Source organism: Chlorocebus sabaeus, chromosome 21 (genome assembly GCF_047675955.1).
Source record: "Chlorocebus sabaeus isolate Y175 chromosome 21, mChlSab1.0.hap1, whole genome shotgun sequence".
NCBI lineage: Eukaryota > Metazoa > Chordata > Mammalia > Primates > Cercopithecidae > Chlorocebus > Chlorocebus sabaeus.
The window spans coordinates 90,221,089-90,234,027 of record NC_132924.1 but is presented as its reverse complement, the minus strand read 5'-3'; the positions used below and the strand labels follow the sequence as shown (position 1 = coordinate 90,234,027).

At 32.4% G+C, this 12,939-nt stretch overlaps 1 protein-coding gene across 2 annotated transcripts in view; it reads left to right on the top strand.

Annotated features, from left to right (window-relative positions):
* ASZ1 (ankyrin repeat, SAM and basic leucine zipper domain containing 1) overlaps window positions 1-12,478 on the top strand; it is a 64,798-nt gene extending 52,320 nt beyond the window's left edge. For both annotated transcript variants that reach the window (XM_038004443.2, XM_007982692.3), the window contains 3 exons: window positions 6,891-6,996; window positions 8,171-8,284; window positions 11,946-12,478. In XM_038004443.2, the coding sequence (XP_037860371.1) occupies window positions 6,891-6,996; window positions 8,171-8,284; window positions 11,946-12,098 (373 nt within the window). In that variant the 3' untranslated portion in view covers window positions 12,099-12,478. The remainder of the gene's footprint in view (window positions 1-6,890; window positions 6,997-8,170; window positions 8,285-11,945) is intronic.
* Window positions 12,479-12,939: the final 461 nt, after the last annotated feature.

The window sequence follows — 12,939 nt, the reverse complement described above, 5'->3', positions numbered from 1 at the left end:
ACTGGTGGCTAGATGGAGGAGATATAGAGAATTAAGATCGTAAAGGCTTTGGCAGGTTGAAGCAAATCTCCCCAAAATTAATAGGATTAACTTTAATAAGGATAAATGGAAAGTCCAAGATTAACTATATTACTATAGGATGGGACTTAATATACATGAAGAATCACTAAGAGTTTTGAAGTTTATTATTAACTCAGTTTAGGTTAAAGTGTCACATGACTAGTCATGGAAAGCCAGCACTGTTAGGCTGCATTAATAGAAGTATAATGTCCAGAATAAATAAGATAACAGTTTTATTGTACATAATAGCTACTTCTAGAGGTTTTTGCTTATGGAAAGAATTTAACCATAGCATAGAATACAAACCCTGTAAGGCCTCTTCTGCCTTTTAGATTATATGATTGTCTTTTCAGTAATTTTCCCCTAGATTTTATAATCCGAAATAACCTATAATAATTGTTTTGATTCCACCAACTAGATAATTTTGAAATTATGTCACTTAGCAACACTACCTTATAACCAGCCTATGAAATTCTTTTTTCTTTTACAATGGCTTTCTCTCCCCAACTTTGAGGATTTGTGCACCAAATGTTTTTCCCCACCTTCTACCTCTCATTGCACTTGGTCAGGTTAATTACATTTTACCCAATCTCTTGCTCATGTAAGCTTCTCTTAACTCATTCTTTCTATTTTTTTATTGCTTAGGAAACTCTCTTCGTTTCTTTCTTTTGGTTTCATATGAGTTCAAAAGTAACCATTACCACAGGGACTAAGAATAGGAATAATGCCTGTAGAGAGGACAAATCAAATTTTTTGCCTGTAGAGCTTTTAAAAGTACATACAAGTTCCCTGTAAGAAATCTTCACAAATATTTTTTCTATTTCCTCAGTTTCCTCTAATCTTACTTTTAATACTAGCTTAGTATTATTTTCTAAGTTTTCTTTTTTAGTTAATTTAAGAGTATCACAATCATTTTATTTTTCTACTGATAATACAAATACTGTTTTTTATTTCAACGTATTCCAGTTTGATTTTTTCCCTAAAATAATTTTACAAATGAGGATTACATAGCTAACATAAAAGTACCTTACATGTTAGTAGAGACTTGGTTTCTATATATATGCTTTTAAAACATATTAGGGTTCATAACCATGATTTATGCTAGTGATTTCCTTACCTGGCTACGTTATCAGAATGACCTAAGGAGCTTGGTGTATATATTAACCGTGTTATCCATTGCCTGGGACATGACTGTATAGCGAGATTTTATTGAATACATGGATAAATGAGTTAATGAATTATAATATCCTATACTATACTTGCAAATGCAGTGATATTATCACTAGTATAGTCTGTCTAAAACAATATTGTAATTATGATAAACATTAATTAAACATACAACCAATAGATTTCCACATTATTTTGGAGTTCAGAGAAGTATTCCAGAAAATAATATAGATGATCCTAATTTCTTAAAAACTTTATTATACAGCTTAAATTATAAATATTCCCCATATTAAAATTCCCTATTCCCATTTTTCCATTCTTCTTCCTTAATATATCTCATTACAGCAAGATCTGTATTTAAAATAATGCCTCATCATTGTTTCAGAATAACTTAATAGTTCTTAAATATTTAAATGCATTGTGAAGGATTTCAGTTGTGAGGACTTAAAAATCAGCACACCTTCTTAAATATCATTGTTCATTTTCTTGCTTTTCTTCATTATTGTTTCTGTGAAGAAATATTCTAAGTTCTAAATGACTGAGTTGCAAATTAAATGTTTTTATGTAACTTATTTGTATGATGGCAGGGTTGCCTATATGAATTTACTTTATGGGATTTAATAAATGTAAAGAATGTACAGAATCCTGAATGGTTCACTTATAAAAAGCTACTGAATTTTTTTAAAAAAATAAAACTGGCAGACATATATTCCAGGAATTTGACCTTGTTATTAAATCACAGACTTTGTTTACATGCTGTTACGGAAAAGGTTTTACTTACCATTTGTTCAAAGTCATTCTTTAAAGAAGAAATTAGTCATTAAGTCATAAGAAAACTAACAGCAGGAAAAGTTGAACTGATTGATTATAATCTCCTAGTAATGTGACTTCAACAATTTACTGATTTATTTTAAGATAGTTTTCTTCTGTGTGTCAAAATCTTCTAAAATAATCTGTTACAACAATGCATACAGACATTGCACTTACTTTTTTCTGCCTTAGTATGTTTGCAGAATTAAAGTATGCAATTTAAAGCCAATGCAGTGGGGTGTGCCTGTAGTCTCATCTACTTGAGAGGCAGGAGGATAACTTGAGCCCAGAAGTTCAAGGCCAGCCTGGGCAACATAGCAAGACTCTCTTAAAAAAATAAAGAATGCAATTTAAAATTGTAATATCCATTCTGTTGCTAATTTTAGATATTTTGAACAGAAATAATAAGTTTTCATTCACATTTGAAATTTTTAACTGTTCCTGTTTAGACTCTTTGTCTGAGCTAACTGACATCCACTTGAAGGTGTCAAAAGTATCTCAAAGCTATGTGCATCAAGAAAACTGCTCCACCCCAAAAAATCTATATAGATGTTAAGATTTTATGTAAAAGTGTATTGTTCACCCCTATTATTTATAAACACTAAAATTTGAAACTCTAAATACTGAACATCAGGAAAATGGTTAAATTCCATTGCATCAATATAATTATTTTTTCATCATTAAAATTATTTTGAAACTTAACATCATGGGAAAATACTCATGATAATTATAAAAGGCACAATATAAAAGGTCATGTGAAGCAATGTCAGTTATGTATATCCATAGGAAAAACACTGGAAGAAAATGTGTATTATAAAAAAATATTCTGAGAGAAAATAGTACTAGTCATTGTCTTTGGTAAGATTGTTGACGATTTTAATTTTTTTCAGATATTCTACAATGAGCACATAATACCTTTGTTTATAATACCTTTATTTAAAGTATAAATTTTACCTTAGTACTTGACTTCAGATTTTTTAAATGGCCTGTTGTTTTAGTTTGCTTATACTATGTTATGCTGTAGTAACAAATAATTTCTAAATGTCAGTCACTTATAACAACAAACTGTGTTTCCTGATCATCTGTATCATGGGTCAGCAACAGTGATCTTGTCATTCTGAGAGTAGACTGGAGGAACAGTCTCAACCTGGGACATACTGCTCTCATGGGAAAGAAGAGAAAGATGGCAGGATCATTCAGTGGCTCTTGAAGCTTCTGTTCAAAAGTTACACAGTAACTTCCAATCATATTTTATTTGCTAAAGCAAGTCATGTGGTCAGGCCTCATGCCACTGGGGCATGAATTATAGTCCCCTGACAGGGGTCAGGGAACTGGTAGTAGTTAGCTCAGTAGAAAAGACATGAGAATTTGATCAAATAATACAGTCTACTATACCTATGTCATATCTGCTTATTTTGAATTTTTTAAATAAGCACAAAGTTATCAGGCCTGCCATGTAAAGTTGTATAGGTCGTATACTGTGCAGCTGTGATGGAGACACACCATTCACATAGTGTGAATGGCACTCTGTAGAGTTTTGTTTTGTACAATTTGTCCATCCATATTCAGTGGCTCTGAAAATTATATATCACAAGAAAGGTATATATTTTCCTTTCATTCATTAAGACTAATTTTGCTAGTAATAAAATTTGTTTATTTGAACTCTTACTATCTTAAGAATAAAAACTGATGAATTTATATTCCACATATATATTCATGAATCACCTATCTAAAATTACATACCTGCTATCAGTTGATAATTCAAATGATAATTCTCAATAGATCTTAATTTCCTTGAGGTCATAAATTAAATATATATGGCATTAGTGAATTACTCATTTAGTAATTATTCTTGATAAATAAAATTGGAATATTTAAAGAACACTGAAATCTAAGTTATAAGTGTACTTATATAAATAGTACATGGAAACAAAATACAAGTAATCACTGCTGTTGCTTTGGCAGAAATGTGTCATATACTCTAAGTTCTGTGTTTTCTAGAGTAAAGATCAGAAAGAAAATAGAATAAAGAAGAATTGCATATTTTTTGAAAATGGTTTTATGAATACTTACTGCTAAACAGAACAAGGGTTTTCTTACATTTTTAAATTTTAGGTTTGCTTGTTGAAAGCAACCATCAGGTACTTTTTATTCTAAGTCATTGATTATATGTATTTTGTTTATAAAGTTTGTATTTTATAAAACTGTTAAAGTGAAATTGTTCATTTTTTCAGCCTAATAGCTAAAAGACTTGTCTTAAATGAAAATACTATATACATTCCAGTACTGTATCTTAGAAGTTTTCTATTATTTTCATTGGAGGCTGACATTGCTTGCTTTTTATAACCTTTCCTTCTAGAAATAGTGTGAAAGAAACTTTGTATAGTATGTAGTCAGAACTTCTACAAATAAGAATTTCTGTATGGGCTTAGAAGTACCCTTTGGGGGCTAGGATGGTGGCTTACGCCTATAATCTTAGCACTTTGGGAGGCTGAGGCAGGTTGATCACATGAGGCCAGGAGTTCAAGGCCAGCTGGGCCAACTTGGTGAAACCCCATCTCTACTAAAAAATACAAAAATTAGCTGGGCATGGTGGTGCACACCTGTAATCCCAACTACTCAGGTGGCTGAGACACGAGAATCACTTGAACCCAGGAGCAGAGATTACAGTGAGCCTCGCGCCACTGCACTCTAGCCTGGGCAACAGAGCGAGACTCTGTCTCTCACACACACACACACACACACACACACACACACACACACACACACAAATTACCTTTGGTCCAATAATAGTAGTTTTTATTGTATTTTTATTTCAGTAGATACTGCTAAAGGACTCCCCAGAAAGGTCATCTAATACAGTTGTCAACTCTTGATATTAATGATCTTAATTTTTATCATTCTGCTAGGATATGGCATCTTACGGTTATTGTATTCCCACATTCATTATCCATTCAAATTGTGTTTCTTTTTTTTTTTTTTCTCTGAATTCCCTATTAATAGCCTTGACCAACTTTTCTGTTGGGTTAAGTTTATTTGTTGTTTCTACTATAAATTGGCTTCTGCCACTGAAGCTAATCTAGTCACCAGTGTTTTCTCATTACCAAAATCAGTATACTTATTTAATGTGCTTAATCTTTTCTCCTTTGAATCCATCCCCTTCATTGTCATTCATAACAACTCTTAACTACTGATTTTCTTCTACTTCTCAGGCTACATTTCCTTTAGTGGCTTTTCTGTTCTACCCCTGTCAACTCTCCCTTCTTCACAATATGTCTTATGGTCATCTTTATGATCATAGTTTTGATTTCTATTGGAGACATTTCTAATACTACTGTGTTTGTGCTACCTTCACAATTCAAGGAAAGACTGAATCTTGGCTAGAAGTTAGTGAAAATAAAGACATATTTTTTTCCCATTGAGGTTCACCGACTCTGAATTGTATCTATCTTCATGTGTCTTTAGAGCCCAGAATAAATACCCTTGCAAGACCCCCATTTTCTACCACTTACTTCTTGTTGCCACCCACATGTCTCCTCACCATTGCAGTCATGATAATTACATTTACTTGAACACCAGCTATGTACTAGACACAATCCTAGGTACTTTATGTACATTGTCTTCTTGAGTCCTACTGTCTCCATTCTAGAGATACGAAAACATTTGGCTTAAGATTATTCTTGCCCAAAATCATAAAGCTAGTAAGTGTGGAAGATGAATCCAAACTCACATTGACTCTTGACTCAAGAACCTCTGCTCTTAATTATTATGCCATAATGTTTTCTTTTATCTCCACCATCCGCCACCAAATTCAGTTCCTTGCTTGGCAGCACTGCCTTCCATGGAAACCAAAAAAACTGAGAATCATCATAGATTCTTCCATTACATACAATCCATCACCAAGTTTTTCAGTTTATTCTCCTAAAGGTTTCTCAAGCCACTGCTTTCCCTCCTTCCCACAGTAAGACTGCCACTGCCAGATCCTTAGTCTAAGTTTTCCTTCATCATCTCTTGGATGCATTTCTCCGTTAGTCGCCTAATTATTCTGCTTCTATTTTTGTGTTCCTTTTATCCACACCACTCTCCAAATAAACATTCTCATTTAAAAGTCTAATTTTCAAATTTCCTGTTGAAAATCTCTTAGTAACTCTACATCATCAGAAAGGTAAAATTCAATTCCTTATGCTGACACAAAAGTTCTTTTAATAAATGGTTATATCCAGCCTTTTATCTTACTACTTTTCAATAATTTGTGTTTTAATTACACCTTACTGACCTTTACCCTTGTAGTCTTGCACTTGCTATTCTCTTTATCCAGAATCTCTTCCTTACCTACTTGGCAAACTTTTTCTTCAACCACAGACACAATTCAAGTATTAGCTCTGTAAAGCTTTTCTAATTCCCTACTCCCTCCTTCTCATGTGCTATTAAATTCATTACCCCTGAATTTTAGATGTCTCCACTGTAAAATAGTATTAACAACATCTATCCTATAGGAGTTGTTAGGAAAAATCAAAAGAAATAACAAATGTAAAATAACTAGTGCAGTGTCTTCACATAGTAGCTACTCAGATATTGATTATTTTATCTTCCTCCTTCATGTGTTCCTGTGAATAATAAAGCTGCAATTGTATATCTGCATCTTATCCTGAACTTTAAGATTCTCGGGATTGGAGGTTTGTTTTTCTTTTATAATCAGTGCCTGTTTCAGTACCTAATCTGTATTAGCTGTTCCATGAATTCTTTTGGAAGAATCTAATTTTATGACTAGATTTTCAGTAACTAGCCTAGTAGAATGAAATAAATTGCTCTTATTGGTAATTCCTGCTTGTTTGTTGGTTTCCTTTCTTTAGTGGTGATGAGTTCCTCAACTTTCTTCTCAAATTAAATAAACAGTGTGGCCATTTAATAACAGCTGTACAGAATATTATTACTGAGTTACCTGTAAATTCTCAAAAGGTATTCTACAAAAGTTATTAAGTGAAGAAAAGTATGAACACTGAAGAACATTCCAGATAAGTTCATGATAATTCAATAAATAGTACTGATTTGCTAAAATTATATCATTTGTTCTGCAAAATCACGTAAGATCTAAATAACTCAATTTGTTTAATATTATTTCATTACATACTAATTTTAAAACTTTGTATTCTTGCCTCAAGAAAAAGAAAACGAGTCAGACCAAAAATTAAACTGATCCATGTATTGAATTTACCATGTGTTCTTGTTTAAAATATAAAGTGACAGGAGACCCAAGTGAAAATGGAAACAAAACAGTGTGTTATTTAAAAACTGTATCAATAAAAGATTTTTAAATAAATTTAGAATAGGAAGAGTGTAAGTGGCCGGGCATGGTGGCTCACATCTGTAATCCCAACACTTTGGGAGGCCCAGGTGGGAGAATTGCTTGAGGCCAGGAGTTTGAGACCAGCCTGAGCAACATGGTGAGACCCTGTCTCTACAAAGAATTTTTAAAAATTAGCTGTGCATGATGGCATGTGCCTCTGGTCCTAACTGAAAATTAGCTGGGCATGATGGCATGCACCTGTGGTCCTAGCTACTCAGGAGGCTGAGGTGGGAGGATCACTTGAGCCCAAGAGGTTGAGGCAGCAGTGAGCCATGATTGCACCACTGCACTCCAGCCTGGGCAACAGGACGAGACACTGTCTCAAAAAAAAAGGAAGAAAAAGTGTAAGTGGCCTGCAAAAGCAGCTTATTTCATGTGATTAGGTTTTAGCTGTTTGTCTTAGTAAAAATTTTTTAATGCACTTGTTTTCCAGTGATTTTTATATAACATCAATTAATATGAGAATCGTGTCATTTTTAAAACCTTCATGAACTGATTTGTTCATCATAAATGGTATTACTAATATTAATCTCCATATAGAAAGTTATATATACATATATTCAGGAAATGCATTTGGCAAGCTCATTTGATTATTTTTATAAAGTTACTTATTTTTGGTGTATTTATCCTAAACAATTTTGTTGATATTTATCCTATATCAACAAAATTGATATATATATCAATTATATAATTTAATATTTAAGAATGTTGTATAATCTTTGTGGATATAAAGTTGTGGGAAGTTATTTCCATTATTTATTGTTGAACTTCTGAAAATATTAACAGATAACGCTGGAATGGGCTTCTCCCCGGAATTTTACTTCAGTTTGTGAAGAATTGGTTAATAATGTTGAAGATTTGAGTGAAGAAGTCTGCAAATTAAAAGACTTAATTCAAAAGGTATATATTTAACATTAAAAGGAGGGGAAACGAAGGCAAATGATTTACAGCAAAAGGTGTTAGACCATGAAGCAATTCTGGTAAGAGCAACAAATGGAACACTTAGACAAGTGGGGAAAAGGATAGTTTCCAAAGGAAGAAATATACATAGGAAACAGATTTTGTTGGCCATTAAAGAAATGCATACTAAAAGAAGAATGTGTCATTTTTATCTTTTCAATTAGCAGGGAAAAATGTATCACTACCAATTTCTAGTTAGAGTTCACCAAACTGATACTCTTATGTGAGATGGGTAACACAAGCCCTTTCAAAAACAGTTTAGCAGGATGTGCCAAGTACCATTAAAAATTTGTATCTTTTGATAGTATTTTATCCCAAATTATATGTACCATAAGTATTCTATATTAGGAGAATAACTTAATAAATTATGCTATACCGATTGTTATAATAATAAGCAGTTAAAAAATGAAAATTAAATATCAGCTGGTTAAAGATATGAAATTATATTTGTACATTATTACTTACATGTAAATGTATAGATAAAATAAATGAAGTATTTCTGTTATAAATGAAGTGAATTTCTGAATAAATGAAGTAGTTCTGTTAAAGAAACAGGATTGTGGATGAAATACCCTTTTAATTATCCAGACTCTCTGTAATATTTTTATAATTTAACTGTTTTCTAAAGAGTATGGACTTTTTTGGTTCTGGTTTTTTACACATACAGAAAAATATATAATATATATCCGTATTTAAGGACAGGTGATTTTTCCACTTCGGAAAAAAGGCTATAACAAAATCTAAGCTGTTGGAATGGGAACCTTTGTTGAAGATGGATAATAAAGAAAAACACTTCCAGTAGACCAGAGAGCTCACTTCTGAGCTCTTGATCTGTTTAATAAATTTATGTCTATAAAGCTTTTGTGAAATATCTGATTTGAAGGTTAGATTATACATTATTTAGCTTCAATCCATAATTCATTTAACATTTTCATTAATATTTTATCAAAAAAGTTCTTTTCTTCAAAATAGACTTTATACATGTTCCAAGTATTAATAAATTGTCATTCTAGCTATTAATGTGTTAAATCAAAAGGAGTCTTTTTTTTCCCCCCCTTTTTTGATACCAAGTCTCACTGCATTGCCCAGGCTGGAGTGCAGTGGTGTGATCTTGGCTCACTGCAACCTCTGCCTTCCAGATTCAAGTGATTCTCCTGCCTCAGTCTCCTGAGTAGCTGGGACTATAGGCATGCACCACCACGCCCAGCTAATTTTTGTATTTTTAGTAGACACGAAGTTTCACCATGTTAGCCACGCTGGTCTCAAACTCCTGAGGTCAAGTGATCCTCCTGCCTCAGCCTTCCAGTGTGCTGAGATTACAGGTGTGCACCATTGTGCTCAGCCCAAAAGGAGTCTTTTAAAGTGAGAAGAAAGTTGTGAAGCAAATTCTGTTATACAAAATAATAGGTGGGAAAGGACATTTTAAATGGGGAAATGAGCACCATGTTTCAGAATTCTTGTAGAAAATAATTTCTTTCCAAAGAAAAAAGGCATCTTAGAAATTGTATTATCTCTGACATTTATTCATTCAACAAACATAAGACTGCTTGCTATATGTCAAGCACCTGTGCTACACAAGCTACATCCTGAACTTGCTGACAACCCAAAAATTATAGCACCATTCATCATCACTACCTCCATCTCATCTAGAAGAATCAAAGGGAAAGAACTGATTCTACTTAAACATGCTATTTTTCATGGGTATCCCAGGGAAGTTTAGAAGCATGTGTATAGAGATACTTCTTGCAAGCGTTTTTCAGTGTAGGAAATTTCCTAAAACATATTTGCTTCAGGGTTGTTTACTCATTTGGTTTCTCCAAGATGAACTAAAAACATAGGGGTGAGGTGTAAGGGTGTGTGTATAGAATTAAAATGAAATTAGAAAACCATATTATTGTTAAATGAGTGAAATTAAGAAACTTTGCTATAGAGACTGACTCCCTCTAAAGCATACACAATTCAATCAGGTACCATAATATTTATTTTAATAATGCATACCTGTTAAGAGAATTTTCATTGTTCTTTAGCTAAATAGAAGACCTTTTTCCCGTGACCCTTCTCTATTTAGAATTTATGCATTTCTATATAAGAACTACCCTTGAAAACATGAATTAGTTTATAATAATGGCAAATACAGTTCTTTGGGCAAGAAAGTCTTAATTTTGGAGCAAGCTAGTGGTTTGGTTTTTCCAGATTAGTCTTGTACAAGTAGTAATCATCATAATGAGATTTGATTTAGGGAATTATGAAGGCTTCCAGATTTGCAAATATGCTATGATGCCTGTTAAGCTTATATTATTTCAGAGTTTACCAGTAATAATCGAAGGATTGTTTTTTTTAAGAAACATGAGTTATCACAGATAAGTGTATGGAGGTAACAAAGAGAGAGGGTGGGAGAGGTCAAGGCTAGACTTTAACACCACATCACTCTCTTTCAAGCCAACACACTGACAGGCTCCTGTCAGAAAGGGTCATTCTAAGTAATTGGTTAATAAAAGGAATGACTGTCTCAGGATTCAGTAAATGGAGCATCAGTGTCAAAAAGGAATCTGTTGCTGAATGAAGCCATTTGGAAGTTAGACCAAGAATATGGTATTAATGAGTTGGCGTTGGAGTCTGGTTTTCTGCTATAAATTTAAAATTAATTTTGCAAGCTTTTTAATTAAATATTTACACAGTCGTATTTGGAAGTCATTATTCCTGCTGATGTTGAAAGTATTTATGTCATCACTCCAGCACAGGATGTTTCTAGTAAATATCACTCTATAAATGTGCCTGATTCTTTTTATCTTTCAAGGATCTTTGGTTTCTGCTTATTTTCTCTCATGCCCCACCCCCAAAAGTCATCTCTCTCCTCTCAGCCCTCCCTCTTTAAGTCTTTTCTCTCTCACTTCCCCCTTCTCTCTCTCTCTTTCTCTCTCTCTCTCTCTCTCTCTCTCTCTGTCTCTCACAGAAACACACACACGGAAACACACAGAGTGGGCACACACACACAGAGTAGGTAGGGGAGAAGGGAGCTTCTTGAGCAAGAAATTTGTATCTGTGGGAATTTACAAACTGAATGGGTACTGTACTTTCATTGCTGAGAATTACTAAAAGAACCACTTAAGTTTTTGTTGACATTTGTTACTGCAATTATATTTAAATAAAGTATTAAGTTTCTACCAGTAGCATCTGGTCTTCTCGTTTTTGCTAAATTTCATGTTTTAGGTTTGCATAATAATGATTCACTTTTTTTGTAAGATGTTAATTGATATGTAATACACAAGCAAATCAGTATCAATTGTCATTCCTTATAAGTAAAACAGAAACTTTAAATTTAAAGTTACTTTGTCTCATGACCTAAAAACACCATTTTAAAATGTGATTATCTGTGACAGCATGTATTTTTAATGGCAAACTAATAATTTACAGTAATGGGATGCTAATGAAAGACTGTATTTCAAGACATATGTGTTTACTTTAAATCTTCCATGGGAATCTTGAGTTGCCTACATCTAAACAAGTGAATTGAATTAACATGGATATTATGATATTTTTTAAAATCAAAATGTTTTTATTAATATACAATAACTCTTTTCTTTTTCCATGCACATATTAGTTGCAAAATGAACGGGAAAATGATCCAACTCATATACAATTAAGGGAAGAAGTATCTACATGGAATAGTAGAATTTTGAAGAGGACAGCTATTACAGTATGCGGATTCGGTTTTCTTCTTTTCATTTGCAAGCTAACTTTCCAGAGAAAATAACCCAAATATTTGTTTTAAGTTACATATACACATCTTATTGAACCGTCCAAAAATCATTGCTTTTAACTATTTGTGGCACAATATAACTTTACATTCTTTGCCAATATTCCATAGGAAAAATTTTGACAATGTAGAGATTTTTTCTTTTAAAAAGTGATTTGTTACTTTGACTTATAAATACTATTTGTTATGTTTATGTTAATTTTGATTAGGCAGTAAAGTATAAGTAATTCTTTGGTTTGAGCTTATGTAAATCACATTCAAAATTAAAGTTATATCTAGTATCTTTGACTTTTTTTAAGTGTGCTCATTTGTCGTAGTGAATCTTACAGAATTTATGAAGTGTTCATAAATTAACAGCTTTCTTTTATTTCTTTTTTCCCCCTCCATTATTACATAATAAGGATTTTTATTGGATTTTTTTGTTATATTACATTATGAGGAAATTACTAATTTTGAAAGTATCTGTGAAAATACAAAGGATAAAGGTAAAATGTTAAAAGTTTTGAATTGTGGATTAAATCCTTAGGAAAAGTATTTTAAATACAAATTAAAACAGCAAAAAATTAGACACTAGTGTTGAAAGTACAAAGTACATTGGAATTTTTTATGTAAAATACTTTGGGGAACATACATACTATATAACATTCTTACGAATGTTATTAAAGTGAATGGCATTTGACATATTATTTATCATATCTAAAGTAAGATTTATTTTTCAAAATCACCCTAATGATACTGAGATTTTTAAAGTGAAGTTAATAAAAAGGCAGGCCCAATTTAGCAGGGAATATAGTATTTAAATCTTGCCTGACTTAGTGCCGTACTTAAACAGATGCAG